The sequence below is a fragment of the Pseudophryne corroboree genome, chromosome 5 (genome assembly GCF_028390025.1).
Source record: "Pseudophryne corroboree isolate aPseCor3 chromosome 5, aPseCor3.hap2, whole genome shotgun sequence".
In the NCBI taxonomy this organism is placed as follows: domain Eukaryota; kingdom Metazoa; phylum Chordata; class Amphibia; order Anura; family Myobatrachidae; genus Pseudophryne; species Pseudophryne corroboree.
The window spans coordinates 127892436-127912494 of NC_086448.1; the positions used below are offsets into that span (position 1 = coordinate 127892436).

The following is a 20059-nucleotide window of genomic DNA, read 5'->3' on the forward strand; positions in this document are numbered from 1 at the left end:
GGAGGGATCATCTTACCTCCCTGAATGTATAATGCAGCATACCTGTGATGTGCTGTGGTGTCTGCCGGGACATCTGCGCATGCACGGTCAGCTTAGACCACACATGCACAGAGGTTGCTTCGGGGGAGGGTTCCAGAGCCAGCAATATAGGCTACAATGGGCTGAATTGCAGTAGCTGCTGGGAATAATATTGGGAATGCTTTGCATTCCGGATATTGGTAAACCAGGCAGCATCGCATTCCCCATAGAAACCTGTGAGGGATGCTGGTGCGGGCGACAATGGAGGGATCGCAGCAGGTATCACTGATAACTGCTGAGATCCCGCCTTCATACATTCAGTAGATCCCTAATATTTGCGGGTAACCCCCGAAAACGTGTGTATATATGTGTGTGTGTGTGTGTATATATATATATATATATATATATATATATATATATATATATATATATATATATAGCCGTAAATATACTTTGATAGATGGGCCCTTTAACCCCATGCTACACATGGCCATGGACAACTTCCTAACAGATTTATATTTATTAAGTAAGCTAGCCCCTCTCCCCTACCTCCCCCCGGTTTTACCTAATCCTAACCCCGTGTCCCCACAGTCCAACCCTTCACCCTTAGTGCCTTAACCTAACCGCCTTCCCCGGTGGTGCCTGACTCCATATAGTGTGTATATGTATATGTATATGTATATATATATATATATATATATATATATATATATATAATATATACACACACACACACTATATATATTTGCGCAAGTATATTGAGGGGGTTGGTGGGGGCCTCAGAGATATCCATTTACCGGGCCCCCAAATTTATGCTTACAGCCCTGCTCCCTCACTCCCTTCCTTGCTCTCTCTCTCTCTTATGCTGTGTATATCTCTTTCCCTGGCACTGTCTCTCTCTCCCTGGCACTGTCTGTCTCTCTCCCCCTCTCTTTGACACTATCTCTTTCTCCCTCTCTCTCACCCTGACACCATTTCTCTCTTCCCCTGACATTGTCTTTATCTCTCTCTCTCTGACACTGTCTCTCCCTCACCCCCTGACACTCACTCTCTCTCTCCCTGAATCTCTATCTTTACCTGACATGCTACCTCTCATCTTTCTCTCTTTCCCTGACCTCCCTCTCTTTCTTGCTTCTCTCTCTCTCCCCCTGATACTTGCTTTGTCTCTCTCTCTCTCTCCTGCTTCCCTAAGGGGTATTGTAGTGACAACGGTGGTGGTAGGGGGGCCCTTTCAAGATTTTTTGACCACAAAGTTCTACTTACGCCCCTGCCTCACACCATCCTGCATCAGCCGCCTTGTAATTTCCTATCCTCCCATCCATCCCCCCCAACCTCCCCCACTCACCCAATGGCCACCAAATTTTTGCCGGACCACTGCCCACGGCCTGGGAGCCCACAAGCGCCCCTGCAGAACCGCTGCCTAGCCGAAGAAACAATAGAGCCTCCTCCTGGAGACCTCCATGTAATTGCTCTCCCGGGCATCTCACTTTCTGCTGCTGCTGATATACCCCCCCTCTCTCTCTGTCTTCATGTTGCTCTACATGTATCTCTCTCTCTCTCTCCATGTGTCTTTCTCCAGGTCTCTCTCTCTCTCCATCTTCTTATCTCTTTCCTTGTGTGTCTCTCTCTCTCCATCTTTCTCTCCATTTTTGTTATGAGGTATAACACAGAGGGGGCGACATTGAGAGATTTAGGGGCGCCAAACTGAAATTATATCTTGCCCCCCCCACCAAAAAATGTTCTGACACCCCTGGTGGGGATCAATGTGAGTAATTCATGTGGGGAGCAGTAGGATTTATGTTGGGGAGCAGTGTGAATAATTCATGTGGGGAGCAATAGGATTTATGAGGGGAACAATAGGATTACAGTATGTGGGGAGCAATGTGACTTTTTTTCTGTGTAGGCCAATGTACAGTATGTGTGGAAATTTTTTTCTACTGTGAGGGCCAATGTGTGTGTTTTTTTTCTGTGGGGAACTGATGGTGTGCCATGGCAATTTTAAAATAATGTTCGGTGTGCCGCAAGTAAAAAAAAAAAGGTTGAAAAACACTGTATTAGGGTGTTGCTGACTGATATGGGTTCAAAGGGGAAGGTATCTTATATCTATGCCTCTATTAATGATAAATTAAACCCAGAACAACTGGATGCCCTTAAACTGAAGTGGGAAACTGACTTGGGACATCTCTGTAATAAGCACTGGATCTAAATTCTTGGATCCATCAAGTATACCACTCCCTGTATTAGATACCAGCAAGTGTTTTTCTATGTGCTACATAGAGTTTATCTTACACCTGTATCCCTGCAGCGAGCTGAGCTTAGAGCTGGTTCTCTTTGTCCTAAGTACCAGGCTGAGAATGCTGGCTTTTTGCATATGGTATGGGACTGTCCATAAGTCTATTCCTTTTGGGTCTAACTTCAAAACTCTGTCTATTTGGATTAGATCTTGAAGAGACACCCGCTTTGATATTATATAAATATGTACTGTGTCTCACTACACTGGCCAAAGTAATAATAGCGAGAGTCTGGTTCTCAACGGACTCCCCTGATGTGCACAAGTGGAGAGCATTGGTTAATGATGTGGCTCGACATGAAAGACATATGTTTAAAGCACGTAAGTCTATGTCCAGGTATGACGAGAGATGGGATAGGTGGTGGTGCTCAAAACTGGGTAGGGAGAGAGGGGCTACCACGACTTCCTGTTGGTAAGGGGGGTTAGATGTATCGATTGTAATACCGACTGGTTCTCTAGTACTCGAATTGTGCTATGACTTCTTGTCCATTGTATTTTGGTTTATGTGGATAATCGATGAATAGTACATTTGGTATTATGCCTCCTCCCAGCTTACAGGCAACGAAACTATGATGACATAAAATAAGGCACGTACGCAGATTTGTTTTTTAATGTGATTGTTTATTGATGGCAATTCATGTTATTGTTAGCAAAGGTTTTTTTTTGTATTGTATTTTGTAAAAATTTTTAATAAAAAATACTTGATTAAAAAAAAATAATAATCTTTTGATTCAATGCCCGCCTATTAGATGATTTGTTTACAGCACCTCTTCTAGCAGCATTATGGGGCAGATGTATTAAGCCTGGAGAAGTGATAAGTGGAAGGTGATAACGCACCAGCCAATCATTACGGGTTTGAAAAATGCACCAGCGCATTATCACCTTCCACTTATCACCTTTTTTTTTTTAATCACCGCTTTATCATTTCTCCAGGCTTAATAAATCTGCTCCCATTTCACTTAAATGGTTCCTGCTCATTCCACCTACACATATATGTATTGCGTCACCATACCATGGCCCGTTCCCTTTTACATAACTGACTCACCCCATTGATAAGTTTCGGCTTTCTTCCAGAAATAGCTCCCTCCAGGACCAGCACAAAAGTTTCGATATTCTTTTGCAGACTTATTTGTGCGTTCTGGATAGTTGAACTGACTGAGGCCTATTCATATGCAACTTTTCTTCTTATGCCTTCTTACCGCCTTGGATGGAGCACAATGTGGTCTCTGGCACAACTTCTGATAATGTCAAGAGAACGGGAGGAGGTTGATCTTCCTGGTGTATAATACAGGAGGGAAATACACATATAAGAGCTATACTGGAGATCTCTGTGACCAATTGGAGTAGTATGTGCCTTTTGTCCTGTTTATTATTGATCTTTGCTTGTAGAAAGTAACCGTGGTATTGAATGTTCTTAATCTGCACACAGGCTGCCCACACTGCCACTTTTTTGGAAATGTATTTTACGTTAAAATTTTTAGGCGGTAATTCTATTCAGCGCGATTGACGTGATGTGCAATTCTAGAATGACACATCACACCTGCCAGAATTACAGGTCTTCTCTCTCCTCTTGAGGTGCAATGCCAGCCCTACTGTATAAGGCGTAGCGATGCCTTACAGCACATTGTGTTGAATTACACTTTCTGCTTTAATTTCCTCAAATGTGCTGTAACCAGCAAGACTGTGCAAGGCAAGCAGTGCTGTTCTCCATGACCCATGATACAGTTTTGAATTAATAATGCAGTGATCGCAAAAATGCGCTATAGCGCGTATTTTACCCGCTTTTGAGGTCTTGGGACTCGCTCATCTAAAATGGAAGGGTGCCCGCAGACGCGCTCCGCAGCAGCAAATCTGAGTGATCATGTGCCTTTAAATGTAAGAGGTGGAGCCTTACCACTCCTCTCCTGGTCAAGTGCAGCAGCTTCACAGGGTCCCGGCATGATGGCGCAGCTCCCTGGAACAGTATGCAAGACTCCCAGGGAGGCTGCGGAAGACGGTGCGTCTCTGCTGTGGCTGCATTTAAGCGGGATCCAACGGCTGGCAGGTGCGTGTATGTGCTGCTGTGTGAGCGCCGGTGACTGTATGTGCTGCGGGGATGGGGGGAGGTGAGTGCCGGTGACTGTGTGTGTGATGTGCGGGGGAGAGGTGAGAGCTGGTTGCTGTGTATGTGCTGGGGGGTGGGTTTTTAGAGGTGAGCAGGCGCCTACATGTGTCACACTGGGCTCAGATGGACTGACCCTGTCAATGACCATCGCTGCAGCATCGGAGCGGGAGGGACTGGAGCTGCTGCACTAAATGCAGAGCTGGATTATAGGAAAGGCAGACAGGGCTGTCGTCCATTGCCCCTACACGCCGGAAAACACTGACCCCGGTCCGGCCCCCCTGTACCCTGGCCAGCTCTGAGTCCCAGCAGCACAGGAGGGAGTTTGTCTTTGAGATGGAGACTGCCTCCGTCTCTACAGTAAGCCCCACTCGTGATACGCGGGTGCATGGGAAAGGGGCCGGAGCCTAACATTGTGAAGTGCCTGCACATATCAGTGACCTGCTGTTGCTGTAGCCTAACAGGTATTGTTTATCCAGCTTTATTCATCTCTCTCCCCCCTCACTGACACTTTCTCTCCCCCACTTGGTCCCCCTGTCTTCCTGACTCTCCCTCTCTCTCTCTCACCCCCTCACTGCCTCTCTCTCTCTCTCTCTCCCCTCCCCTCTCTGTCTTCCAGACTCTTTCTCTGCGTCTCTCCCTCCCTCCTGACATTCTTTTTGTCTCTCTCTTGTGCCCCCTCTAGCTGTCTTCCTCCCTGACTCACTCCTGCTCACACCCCCTTCCTCTCTGTCTTCCTGACTCTCTCTCTCTTGCTCCCCCCTTCTCTATCTCAGTCTCTCTTTACCTCTCTGACACCCTTTATCTCTCTCCCTCTCTTGCTTGTTCCTCTGTCTTTCTCTCCCTGACACCATCTTAATTTCTCATCCTCTCCCTCTCTCTAATGATAGCAATAGTGTGCACAGTCAGTTTTATTAGTGGGGGCCCCCATACCTTTGTTGCCGGGGCCCCCCACTAGCCTTAATCCGGCCCTGACTACGTCCGTCGTTGTCACTCCTCCTCTTGGCACCCCCACAGACATACGCGATGACTTTGGGCACCCCCTTCCCTCGCTGACAACCATGATCACTGTGTATAGATGCTCTACCTGGTGCAATGTGTGTGTTATAATGCGAATTGGTACTATTATGGGGCAACACCCCTTCCCCACAAAGCCACACCCCTAAATTTTTTAGACGCGCTTTTGGCGCGCACTGTCTATTCTTTGTGTGGTAGGGGGGCACCAAAATGTCTAGTTACAGCTTTGGTGCAAGTGTCATGTATACTACACAGCCAAGCAGCATTGTCACCCCTTTCCAACACTTCAGTAGGGTCCACATCAAGTCCTTGTTTTTATATTTGAATAATTAATAAGATTAATAAGAATTTCTCTTACGTCCTAGAGGATACTGGGGTTCCATTTAGTACCATGGGGTATAGACTGGTCCACTAGAAGCCATGGGCACTTTAAGAATTTGATAGTGTGTGCTGGCTCCTCCCTCTATGTCCCTCCTACCAGACTCCGTTTAGAATATGTGCCCGGAGGAGCTGGTCACGTTTATGGAAGCCCCTGAAGAGTTTTCTGCATTTATTTTATATGTTTGTTATTTTCAGGCAGGGCTGGTTGGCACCAGCCTGCCTACTTCGTGGGACTAAGTGGGGGGGATGGCCCAACCTCTTGCAGGGTTAATGGTCCCGTTCCCCGCTGACAGGACACTGAGCTCCTGGGCGAACTATTTGCAAGCCCCACCACGGCGAGCGTACATTCCCGCAGCATGCCGCCACCCCAAACAGAGCCAGAAAAAAGAAGAGTGGTGAGTACTAAGCTGGCGTCCCGACTAGTGGGTCGCCGGCCATTATGGCGGCAGGAGGGTACGGAGACGCACGGCTTCTAACCGGGGCGGAATGCATCTCCAGACACAATACACGGCTGTGTCACAGTTCTATAATAATAATAATAATAATAATAATTTTATTTATATAGCGCTCTTTCTCCAAACAGGACTCCAGGCGCTTTACAGACATCAAAACAAACATAATACAGAAGATTAATACAGCAATACACAGGCATAAAAATGAAAACCAAAAATGCATAGAGTAATCATATTACAGGGTTGGTGTAGGTATTTTGGGTAATAACTTCCATGGGCTGTGTTTTCCACCCTCACAGGGTACCAGGTACGGCAGCCATCTTCAGCGCACAGCGTAGGATTACCCTGGGTGGAATAGTCCATCCCTAGAAGAGGTGACACCAAATGGGGGTGATTGCAGCATCCTAACATTCAGAGTAGGGTACAAACAAAACTCAGGTCCATGTATTTTCATCCCATCCACAAGCGTACCAGATGAGGCAGCCATGTTGGGCGCACTACGGAGGTTACACTGGGAGGTAAGCCATACATGGGCCCAATGCATACATGGGCGAACGGGCACTTGTGTAGTCGTATGATATAACCTGTATGAACAATCCACGTTAGGCACATCCTGCCCGCAGAGGAACCACCAGAGGAGCCCATTTGGGGTGCACTGTGTTAGATGCTGCTGGCAGGGTGTGCAATTGGTGGAGGCACACTTCACAGGAATACCACATGGTGGGGTGAAAGTATGCAGTAAAGAAAGCACATGGTGAGATCACCTTTGCAGGTAAACAACGAAAGGAGGGAAATTATCCTGGTTTAATTGGAGCAGTACAGGGGAAATACGAGAATGTGAGGAGCACACTCAAATCTGAAGAAAATAACCCTGCTTAGCCTGGCTTTGGTGCTCTCCCCTCCAGTGCCCCCTGCTCAACTTGAGACCTTGAGGGGTAAGCCTGTAAGGCACTACTGATGTTCTCTGCCAGAGGGTTAGTGGGCGTAGTCCTGGTGATTTCATTGCAGCGGTTTGGCGAGTCCACATAATGTTCCTGAAATCTTGCTTGATGGTGTTCAATGTTTGTTCAACTGTTTTTTTTTTTTTTAACTGTTACTTTTCAAAACGCTTAAGTGCCCTACACACTTAAAGATTATCTGTCCAATCTTTCTGGTTGGAACAAAAATCTGGTAATGTATGGGAGCAAATGACAATTGACCATTTGCTCTCAAACACTGGACAACAGACAAAAATGGTCTTTCTCTATCGTCCTAGTGGATGCTGGGGTTCCTGAAAGGACCATGGGGAATAGCGGCTCCGCAGGAGACAGGGCACAAAAGTAAAGCTTTACGATCAGGTGGTGTGTACTGGCTCCTCCCCCTATGACCCTCCTCCAAGCCTCAGTTAGATTTTTGTGCCCGGCCGAGAAGGGTGCAATCTAGGTGGCTCTCCTAAAGAGCTGCTTAGAAAAAGTTTAGCTTAGGTTTTTTTTTATTTTACAGTGAGTCCTGCTGGCAACAGGATCACTGCAACGAGGGACTTAGGGGAGAAGAAGTGAACTCACCTGCGTGCAGGATGGATTGGCTTCTTTGGCTACTGGACATTAGCTCCAGAGGGACGATCACAGGTACAGCCTGGATGGTCACCGGAGCCTCGCCGCCGGCCCCCTTGCAGATGCTGAAACGAGAAGAGGTCCAGAATCGGCGGCAGAAGACTCCTCAGTCTTCTTAAGGTAGCGCACAGCACTGCAGCTGTGCGCCATTTCCTCTCAGCACACTTCACACGGCAGTCACTGAGGGTGCAGGGCGCTGGGAGGGGGGCGCCCTGGGAGGCAAATGAAAACCTATTTTGGGTAAAAATCCATCACATATAGCCTCCGGGGGCTATATGGAGATATTTAACCCCTGCCAGAATCCGTTAAAGAGCGGGAGACGAGGCCGCCGAAAAAGGGGCGGGGCCTATCTCCTCAGCACACAGCGCCATTTTCCCTCACAGAAAGGCTGGAGGGAAGGCTCCCAGGCTCTCCCCTGCACTGCACTACAGAAACAGGGTTAAAACAGAGAGGGGGGGCACTAATTTGGCGTTAGAAATATATAAAACAGATGCTATAAGGGAAAACACTTATATAAGGTTGTCCCTATATAATTATAGCGTTTTTGGTGTGTGCTGGCAAACTCTCCCTCTGTCTCTCCAAAGGGCTAGTGGGTCCTGTCCTCTATCAGAGCATTCCCTGTGTGTGTGCTGTGTGTCGGTACGTGTGTGTCGACATGTATGAGGACGATGTTGGTGAGGAGGCGGAGCAATTGCCTGTAATGGTGATGTCACTCTCTAGGGAGTCGACACCGGAATGGATGGCTTATTTAGGGAATTACGTGATAATGTCAACACGCTGCAAGGTCGGTTGACGACATGAGACGGCCGACAAACAATTAGTACCGGTCCAGACGTCTCAAAAACACCGTCAGGGGTTTTTAAAAACGCCCGTTTACTTTAGTCGGTCGACACAGACACAGACACTGAATCCAGTGTCGACGGTGAATAAACAAACGTATTCCTTATTAGGGCCACACGTTAAGGGCAATGAAGGAGGTGTTACATATTTCTGATACTACAAGTACCACAAAAGAGGGTATTATGTGGGATGTGAAAAAACTACCGTAGTTTTTCCTGAATCAGATAAATTTAAATGAAGTGTGTGATGATGCGTGGGTTCCCCCCGATAGAAAATTATGGGCGGTATACCCTTTCCCGCCAGAAGTTAGGGCGCGTTGGGAAACACCCCTTAGGGTGGATAAGGCGCTCACACGCTTATCAAAACAAGTGGCGGTACCGTCTATAGATAGGGCCGTCCTCAAGGAGCCAGCTGACAGGAGGCTGGAAAATATCATAAAAAGTATATACACACATACTGGTGTTATACTGCGACCAGCGATCGCCTCAGCCTGGATGTGCAGAGCTGGGATGGCTTGGTCGGATTCCCTGACTAAAAATATTGATACCCTTGACAGGGACAGTATTTTATTGACTATAGAGCATTTAAAGGATGCATTTTCTATATATGCGAGATGCACAGAGGGATATTTGCACTCTGGCATCAAGAGTAAGTGCGATGTCCATATCTGCCAGAAGATGTTTATGGACACGACAGTGGTCAGGTGATGCAGATTCCAAACGGCACAAAGGTGTATTGCCGTATAAAGGAAGAGGAGTTATTTGGGGTCGGTCCATCGGACCTGGTGGCCACGGCAACTGCTGGAAAATCCACCGTTTTTACCCTAAGTCACATCTCTGCAGAAAAAGACACCGTCTTTTCAGCCTCAGTCCTTTCGTCCCTATAAGAGTCATATCTGCCCAGGGATAGAGGAAAGGGAAGAAGACTGCAGCAACGTTTCCCCTTCGCAGGCTCCTGAAGTCTGCTTTACCAAGGTCTCCCTCCGACAAGGAGGCAGTATGGGAAACAATTCACAAGCTGTATTCCCAGCAGGTGATAATTAAATTACCCCTCCTACAACAAGAAAAGGGGTATTATTCCACACTATATTGTGGTACTGAAGCCAGAAGGCTAGGTGAGACCTATTCTAAATCTAAAAAAATTTGAACACTTACAAAGGTTCAAATCAAGATGGAGTCACTCAGAGCAGTGATAACGAACCAGGAAGAAGGGGACTATATGGTGTCCCGAGACATCAGGGATGCTTACCTCCATGTCCCAAATTTGCCCTTCTCACTAAGGGTACCTCAGGTTCGTGGTACCGAACTGTCACTATCAGTTTCAGACGCTGCCGTTTGGATTGTCCACGGCACCCCGGGTCTTTACCAAGGTAATGGCCGAAATGATGATGATTCTTCTTCGAAGAAAAGGCGTCTTAATTATCCCTTACTTGGACGATCTCCTGATAAGGGCAAAGTCCAGGGAACAGTTGGAGGTCGGAGTAGCACTATCTCGGATACTGCTACAACAGCACGGGTGGATTCTAAATATTCCAAAATCGCAGCTGATCCCGACGACAAGTCTCCTGTGCTTAGGGATGATTCTGGACACAGTCCAGAAAAAGGTGTTTCTCCCGGAAGAGAAAGCCAGGGAGTTATCCGAGCTAGTCAGGAACCTCCTAAAATCAGTGCATCATTGCACAAGGGTCCTGGTAAAAATGGTGACTTCCTACGAAGCAATTCCATTCAGCAGATTTCACGCAAGAACTTTTCAGTGGGATCTGCTGGACAAATGGTCCGGATCGCATCTTCAGATGCATCAGCGGATAACCCTATATCCAAGGACAAGGGTGTCTCTCCTGTGGTGGTTACAGAGTGCTCATCTTCTAAAGGGCCGCAGATTCGGCATTCAGGATTGGATGCTGGTGACCACGGAGGCCAGCCCGAGAGGCTGGGGAGCAGTCACACAAGGGAAAAAAAAAAAAAAAAAAATTTCCAGGGAGTGTGATCAAGTCTGGAGACTTTTCTCCACATAAATATACTGGAGCTAAGGCTAAATTTATAATGCTCTAAGCTTAGCAAGACCTCTGCTTCAAGGTCAGCCGGTATTGATCCAGTGGGAAAAACATCACGGCAGTCGCCCACGTAAATAGACAGGGCGGCACAAGAAGCAGGAGGGCAATGGCAAAAACTGCAAGGACTTTTCGCTGGGCGGAAAATCATGTGATAGCACTGTCAGCAGTGTTTCATTCCGGGAATGGAAACTGGGAAGCAGACTTCCTCAGCAGGCACGACCTCCACCCGGCAGAGTGGAAACTTCATCGGGAAGTTTTCCACATGATTGTAAACCGTTGGGAAATACCAAAGGTGGACATGATGGCGTCCCGTCTGAACAAAAAACGGGACAGGTATTGCGCCAGGTTAAGAGACCCTCAGGCAATAGCTGTGGACGTTCTGGTAACACCGTGGGTGTACCAGTCGGTGTATGTGTTCCATCCTCTGCTTATCATACCTAAGGTACTGAGAATTATAAGACGTAGAGGAGTAAGAACTATACTCATGGCTCCGGATTGGCCAAGAAGGACTTGGTACCCGGAACTTCAAGAGATGCTCACAGAGGACTTATGGCCTCTGCCGCTAAGAAGGGACTTGTTTCAGCAAGTACCATGTCTGTTCCAAGACTTACCGCAGCTGCGTTTGACGGCATGGCGGTGGAACGCCGGATCCTAAAGGAAAAAAGGCATTCCGGAAGAGGTCATTCCTACCCTGGTCAAAGCCAGAAAGGAAGTGACCGCACAACATTATCACCACATGTGAAAAAAAATATGTTGCGTGGTGCGAGGCCAGAAAGGCCCCACGAAGAAATTTCAACTCGGTCGATTCCTGCATTTCCTGCAAACAGGAGTGTCTATGGGCCTCAAATTGGGGTCCATTAAGGTTCAAATTTCGGCCCTGTCGATTTTCTTCCAGAAAGAATTGGCTTCAGTTCCTGAAGTCCAGAAGTTTGTCAAGGGAGTATTGCATATACAACCCCCTTTTGTGCCTCCAGTGGCACTGTGGGATCTCAACGTAGTTCTGGGATTCCTCAAATCACATTGGTTTAAAACCAGTCAAATCTGTGGATTTGAAGCATCTCGCATGAAAAGTGATCATGCTCTTGGCCCTGGCCTGGACCAGGCGAGTGTCAAATTGGTGTTTTTTTTCTCAAAAAAGCCCATATCTGTTTGTCCATTTGGACAGGGCAGAGCTGCGGACTCGTCCCCAGTTCTCTCCCTAAGGTGGTGTCAGTGTTTCACCTGAACCAGCTTATTGTGGTGCCTTGCACCTACTAGGGACTTGGAGGACTCCAAGTTGCTAGATGTTGTCAGGGCCCTGAAAATATAGGTTCCAGGACGGCTGGAGTCAGGAAAACTGACTTGCTGTTATCCTGTATGCACCCAACAAACTGGGTGCTCTTGCTTCTAAGCAGACTATTGCTAGTTGGATGTGTAATACAATTCAGCTTGCACATTCTGTGGCAGGCCTGCCACAGCCAAAATATGTAAATGCCCATTCCACAAGGAAGGTGGGCTCATCTTGGGCGGCTGCCCGAGGGGTCTCGGCTTTACAACTTTGCCGAGCGGCTATTTAGTCAGGGGCAAACACGTTTGTAAAATCCTACAAATTTGATACCCTGGCTAAGGAGGACCTGGAGTTCTCTCATTCGGTGCTGCAGAGTCATCCGCACTCTCCCGCCCGTTTGGGAGCTTTGGTATAATCCCCATGGTCCTTTCAGGAACCCCAGCATCCACTAGGACGATAGAGAAAATAAGAATTTACTTACCGATAATTCTATTTCTCGGAGTCCGTAGTGGATGCTGGGCGCCCATCCCAAGTGCGGATTATCTGCATTACTTGTACATAGTTACAAAAATCGGGTTATTATTGTTGTGAGCCATCTTTTCAGAGGCTCCGCTGTTATCATACTGTTAACTGGGTTTAGATCACAGGTTGTACGGTGTGATTGGTGTGGCTGGTATGAGTCTTACCCGGGATTCATAAATCCTTCCTTATTGTGTACGCTCGTCCGGGCACAGTATCCTAACTGAGGCTTGGAGGAGGGTCATAGGGGGAGGAGCCAGTACACACCACCTGATCGTAAAGCTTTACTTTTGTGCCCTGTCTCCTGCGGAGCCGCTATTCCCCATGGTCCTTTCAGGAACCCCAGCATCCACTACGGACTCCGAGAAATAGAATTATCGGTAAGTAAATTCTTATTTTCCAACAAATTGTTTAAGTATGTTTTGTTAAAACAATTGATCTTAACAACCATTTCTGTCCATTTTATGGATTTTGGGAGCAAATGGTTGATTGTCATTTGCTCCCAGACATTGCCAGATTTTCTTTCCAATCAGACAGATTGGACAGATAATCTTTAAGTGTGTAGGGCCCTTTAGAGACAGGAACGCTTTGAGTATTGGAACGCACAGCTGTGCATGGTTGAAGCTACAAGATATACTATGGTAAATTCACACAACTACAGCTGAGGCAAATGTCCCACTAATCAAAGGGGTTAAATTACACAGTGTTTGACTAAGCAAACACCAGCCCAGTCTGCCGTCATTAAATATGCGCCCCTAACCAAAATTTGAAACACAGGTAATTTAAATTACAAACAAATCCAGAAATCCCAAAACTAACAAATGGTTTGAATATGCATTTAGTAAAGAGATGTTTTGCTAAGGTTCAGATTGCAATAGGCAGATTACAGTACACAGTACCCACACTGGCAAAAATAGCCTTTAAAACGGGTTTCTCACCATTTTAAGCACCTGATTACCTCAGCCAATATAAAAAAAAGCGGTAAGACCGCGTGCCATTGAAGGGGCGGGGCCTTCACTATGAGAGGATCCAGCAGCTCACCCGCGCCATTTTCCTTCTGCAGTGGACACAGACGCTGACTGACAGGGATGTGCATCTCCTCCCGAGAGACTCCAGATTACCTCAGCTGTACCAGGGGGTCATAGCAGGGGGGAAGCGATTCTTAGTGTACTAAGTCCCCTATCAGGGTACTTGGTCTGCGACCCAGCTAAGCTTGGCGTTAGCGATAAGGGCGCGTTGGGGGCTGGCTCCAAATCTGTGTCTCCCTGAAGGGCTCTTTGTGGGTTAATTGTGCTTAACCTTTTCCTGTGTGTGTGTGTGTGTGTGTGTGTGTGTGTGCGTGCTGTCACATTTACATTATGTCAGGAAAAGAGTGTGTTTCTTGTACAGCTGAGTGTTCCTCTTCACCAGGGGGCTCACTACTGGGTACTTCCCAGAATAGCGGGGCTGAACTGGATTGAGTTAATTCCATTAAGGTAATGATCTCAAATATTTCTACAAAGCTATCTCGCAATGAGAAAGAGACGCAATACTTAAGACAGACTGTGGATGAGAATATGAATAGAGACTCAGTCCCCAAACCAGCGTCTCAATCCCCTCCCTTTTGTCCGCAAAAGCGATCTCTGGCCCATATCCTGTAGTCTGACGCTGATTGGTCAGACATGGAGGAGGGTGAGGTGGATTTGTAGGGGAAGGGGGATGCTGCTCTGTTCCAGGGAATAGAGGCTCTTATAGAGGCTATCAGAGATGTTCTGCAAATTCCTGATAAGGTGTCAGAGGAGTGTGAGGAATCTTATTTTAATGTAAAAAAAAAGAAGTCCTCCGTTACTTTTCCTGCGTCAAAGGAATTGAATACCCTGTTTGAAAAACTGTGGGTTAATCCAGATAAGAAATTTCAAATCCCTAAAAGGTTGCTCTCACCTTTTCCTTTTCCCCTAGAGCAGTCATTCCCAACCACGGTCCTCAAGGCACACTAACAGTGCATTTTTTTGTGATATCCAGAGTGGGTAGCAAGCCACTGATCCCTGCAGCGTGTCAAGCCTGGAAGGGGCTTCGTTGTGCTCACCCCCCCCCCCCCCCCCACACACACACACACACACACACACACACACACACACACACACACACACACACACACACACACACCTTCCGGTCAGTATGCAAACCTGCCGGTCACCCAACCCATAGAATGTGAGAAAGAGAACATAAAACACTACAGAAAACCAAACGGCAGAGGCAGAAGTGCCGATGAGTAAACCCTTGAAATCACTTTTCATTATAATAATTTATACGCTACATGTATGTCAAAGTACTAACAAGAAAAGTCCCACAAAAAAAAAAACCTAATTCAAATGATGTACATTTGCTCACTGGTTATAACGGAAATTATGACAATTTTGTTATATTGATTCCTTTATACAAGTGTGGAATTCCCTGCCAGAGAAAGTGGTAATGGCGGACTATGTAAATGCATTTAAAAACGGATTGGATAAATTTCTGATTGAAAAAAGATATCCAAGGTTATAACATTTAAAATATTGACATTGATAATCCGGGTGGAACATGATTTATAGTTGTTAACTAGACATAAAACATTACTCAGGTACATTATAATCAACTCTGCTTAATACAGGTTGAACACGATGGGCATTTTGTCTCTATTCACTGTTACTTACTGTATTGAACTTTCCGCCACATGCAGTTCGTGAGGCTTTAACACTAGAAACCTTCAAATACAAGCTTTACTCACTCAATTCATTAATGTTCCTTTATTTTCTAACAACAAAAGAAACCAATAACAAATGCTTAGCTCACTTCTGCAGTCTTTTAATACATAAGGTCAAATTTATTTTATGTTCCTTAATCTGCAATTATAAATCACTTTGAGTCCTATTGGGGAAAACCTATTATAATCGGTTTCTCTTTTGACTGTATATTATCAAGTCTTTAATAAATATTTTGAATTTCATAGTTTTTCGATTTTCCTGTTGTAGGCACATGAACGTTTAGAAGATACAAAATTAGAAGCAGTTGGTGACAATAATGTGGAACTTCTACATGAAATTCTTGAAGACATTAGTCCTTTAGTACATGAAGATAAAAATGTTGAAGAGCTGGTTGGTATCCTTAAAGAGCCCCATTTTCAGGTGCGTGTGAGAGCTGCCAGTGTTGGATGGCAGAGAAATTTCATCCTTCACAATCCGTTTTTATGGAATAGTTGAATGAAAACCAGCATGCGATTGTGCAGAGATGTCTCGTGGTGAAACAAAGCTGCCAAATGTGGAAACGGATTATTCCAGTGTTTGTTGAATCGATCTAACTAGCAAGGATGCGCCCAATATTTTGCCTCTATGGACCATGTTACACTGGAGTCTGGGAGTGTCCCCACGCTACTTAATGCAGAGAACTACAGCTGTCTGTGCTGAAGAAGTGATGCTAATAGGTTTTCTAAAACAGTGATATAAGCATGACCTAAATATAACCCTTCCTATAAATTTTTATTGAAATAGTACAGCATGCATTTTACAGTGTATGGGTTAATTTTAAGTTATACATTTGGAAGTGAGGTATTATAGTTCTTGAGCCCTCACGCCTCCTGCTAACCGTGGTTCAGACAGAAACGCTAAGTAATAGTGCATGAATGGTGTTTGTAGAGGAAACACAAGCTCCAGTAATTTGTAAAGTGTTTTCTGAGTGTCTTTCCCACATCTCATATCAAACTCAGATGTGATAAAAATATGCTGTCACAGCAACTGTCTAAATGAGTTGCTATAGTAAGTGTATAGAGTTTTAGGCCATTTATTCACGATAATGTGTTTGTCCACAGAGTCTTCTAGAAGCTCATGACATTGTTGCCTCAAAATGTTACGATTCTCCACCCTCAAGTCCAGAAATGAATTCTGCAGTGAATAACCAGATTGCGCCCGTTGATGCCATCCGCATGGTTGGAATTCATAAAAGAGCCGGAGAACCTTTGGTAAGGCAACCGCCAGTGAATATATGAATTTGTGATTGACTTTAGATTAGATTTCACACAAAGCAACACCACCAGCTTTTTGTACAGCCATATTCCAATCCAGAACATGCAGTGTTCATTTTTATTTTACTTCTAACTTTATTTTTAAATTCCATGTTTTCAGTACATTTGGTGACCTTTTTTCAATTCTATATATGTTCGTTATTTTTGGTGTTCTGTTCTTTTTGTGTTTTTTGTTTTTTCGCCCTGACACGCTCAATAGATGGACATCAATAAAAGGGTACCATTAACAGTACGGTATTAATGTCGAATACAGTACACACATAGCTAAACTGACTGTACTTTACATTGATATTGCACACTTATATATGTTCTATGTACTGTATATGATGCAGTAACGCTTTCCTGCGATTTGTTTGCTTGTCAATGGAATTCCTGAACATCGTATCAGTGGGGGCCATTAAGTTGTTCCGTTTCATTTTTAAAACGTGCCTTTTCACCTAATTGATGTAGGCGTGAATTTATTTTATTTCACTCCTGCAAACACCCTGCCCTTTTCTTAGCAGTTAGATGTTCCCTTTTTATGGTTTGAATGGATTTACTGTATGTCATTACAGCATATAAAAAAATTTGTTTCTATAATTACATTGCTACAAATAAATTACTAGCTTACATACTCTTTACTGAGCAACTCAACTTTGTGGATGAAAGAAATGGGTTAAGTTTTTCTAGACTTTTTTTTTTTTTTTTTTTTTTGGTGGTGGTGGTGGGGGCAGGGGGGTTGGTGTTTAAGTTATGTTTGATTGGGAAAAACCTCCACCAGCACATCAAAGATTAGTACAGTAGTGGAGCACGTGGCCCCTGCCACTTGTGCACACTGGTACCATTGCAGGAGAGCTGCCTGAAGCTTTTGTGACTGCTAGAAACACTTTATTTTCTGCCACTGCTTTGTAGATTGTGAGGCCTTCCTACAGTTGCCAGTACACAGTTTTAACATGCCATTATATTTTGGTGTTCATTTACTTTGCTTAATTATAAGCCCCAGCAGAAGTACGTCAAGATTTTAATTAATATAATATGAGGAGCCCATATTTATTGTGGGTCATATTTTGGTACGGGTAGAATAGAGTAGGGAGGTAAGGGAAGGCTTTGAAATGCAGCTGGAATCATAAGCAAATGTTTGCAGTAACGATAACTTAGTAATTTCTTTATTTGTAAAATGTGACTTTGTTTGAGTGGGTGTGCCACTTCCTGTAGTATACAGCAGTTACTTATTGCACCAGTTATAACAAAGTTACAGTACAAATGTTTACATGATTAACACCATATCTAATCAACTGTAGCGGTATCAATTTGTTATTTGTTTTAATTAAAAATGAAAGTAGTGTGGTTCCACCCTGGTTTTATTCAGCAGACTTATTTCTGCCTAGTAGCCTTTGACTGTATTGGGGTATATTTAATTGTTCCATATCCAGTCATTTATTACATGAATCTTGAATATTTTCTGGAAATATATCCTTTGTAAATAGGATGTATGGTTACCCTTTGTTAACAACTTGACCCGGGTGCAATGTGGATGTCTTTGTGTATTATTAATAATAATATTAATAAGGTGCCAATAAGATAGATTACAGTCTTATGCAGATGGCATATAATTTCTTTTATAAATGTAAAGTTAGCATAATTATGTTGAGAACACAAAGAGGGAGATGCCCCTATTCAAACAAGCTTACAATATATGGGATTTGTATGAACACCAAAATTTTGTTTTTAACAGCACGATTGAAGGCTGAGTGGCTAGATGGAGGGAATTACAGAGTTTAGGGGTAGCCCAGGAGAAGTCTTGACTATATGAGAGTGGCCAGTAGAGATCGGGGAAAAAGGGGTAAATGTAAGAAGCAGTGATAAGAGAGGAGAAGTGAGCCAGTAAGACGTTGCCTATGACAACCAATCAGTTGCTCTGTAAAATTTTATAGTATGCAAATTCTAAATGCTACTTCAATGCTGATTGGTTGCCATGGGCAACTTCTCCACTGGCTCACTTCTCCTTTCTTATCACTGATTCATATATTTACCCCAAAATGAGGTGGCATCATTTGTTGCGCGATGATGGCAGGAGGGATATGTGAGGAAATGAGGTTGGAGATATAAGGAGCAGTGGCGAGCCTAAGAAGGTTAGAGAGAGTATTTTGAATCTAATTCTGAGCAGTATACGGAGTGAGGGACACCAAAAGTAGAGCGGAATTTGAGGCAGACTGCAGAGGGGCGAGGTGGGAGCTAGGAAGGTCAGAGTGGAGCAGGTTACAGCTAGGTGGGAAACAATCAGTGTGTGTTGCATATTCATATGATGTTTGTTTACATTTGTTCTGTCAGATTCTCTGTTAATGAGACACAATTATCAGTCAAAACCTTGTGTTTAATTGAAAGTATGATGCGTAATCTGTGCTGATAAACCTGAGATTATTTAGCCAGTGTGTAAAAATATTAGTAATATCCTAGATTATTGCATAGAAACGAAATCAGGTCTGAGTATTCCCAGTAAAAAAATGTATCCATCATAGTAGCATAAAAACATTGTAGCTAGACACCACTTTAAAAGGAATGATGTATATGGGAATTGAGCTCTATTCAACAGGTGTCTAATTAAGCTTTTAGAAACCAACATTAATCATAAACATATACTTTGCCAAGGGATAAATACACCAAAAAAGTGTTATGTGTGAAAAACTTTTTTTCAATAGTCCAGAGTAAGATAAGTTTGTGTTTGCATCGATTATCCAGTACCGTATTAATAGATGTTCGGACTCCTTTACTGTCCAACCAGTTTATTAGCTGTAATTATCCACTGTGTATGTATTCACTGTGTATCCTTAAGGCTGGCTTGATGTGTAACCGCCAGTAGCCTATCCGGGTATTCTTGCTCTCCTGTCCTGTAGGAGGCGCTTTGCCATGGATGTCTGACAGTGTGCCCAGTTGATGCTACTTTCTTGTATTCTGCCAGTACGGTCTTCCACATTTGCAGAAACCTGAACAGCGGTGCTGTTCCATTAGATGCTGTGGTATACACAACTTAGTTGCACCTATACTTGCAGCTGATGGGGGGTAACTGGGTGATTAACGAGGGGTTCATAATCCATTTCAGTGAGAACATGTCAATGGAATTGTGGACAAGGGATAGGAGTTGTGTAATCTGATAATTATGATAGATATGAAACAAAGTATACGGATAGTGGTGGTGCAGTCACATAGGTGGGTATAACTCTGCATATGTGCAAATATCCATACTTGGTTTTGCGTGCGCGTACAGTGTACTTAATTACACGGTCAACATAATCTACTTAGTAGGGTGCAGGTGCCTGAATGGACAGTATACTCAATGTGAGTACAGCTGTGCTTATGGTGCAATAGTGCCTTGTGGGGAACGTTTATTAGCTGGCTTTGAAGTACAGATTTATGCACCGTTACATTATTTGGTGCTTAATGTGTAGTTTTACTTCTTTGCTTTATAGGCTTAACGGACATTTGGTTCACAAAAACTAATACTTATATGATA

At 44.5% G+C, this 20059-nt stretch overlaps 1 protein-coding gene across 6 annotated transcripts in view; it reads left to right on the forward strand.

The window, feature by feature from the left end:
• PALS2 (protein associated with LIN7 2, MAGUK p55 family member) overlaps window positions 1-20059 on the forward strand; it is a 315351-nt gene that overhangs the window by 146912 nt on the left and 148380 nt on the right. For all 6 annotated transcript variants that reach the window (XM_063921695.1, XM_063921694.1, XM_063921698.1 and 3 more), the window contains 2 exons: window positions 15524-15676; window positions 16357-16506. In XM_063921695.1, the coding sequence (XP_063777765.1) occupies window positions 15524-15676; window positions 16357-16506 (303 nt within the window). The remainder of the gene's footprint in view (window positions 1-15523; window positions 15677-16356; window positions 16507-20059) is intronic.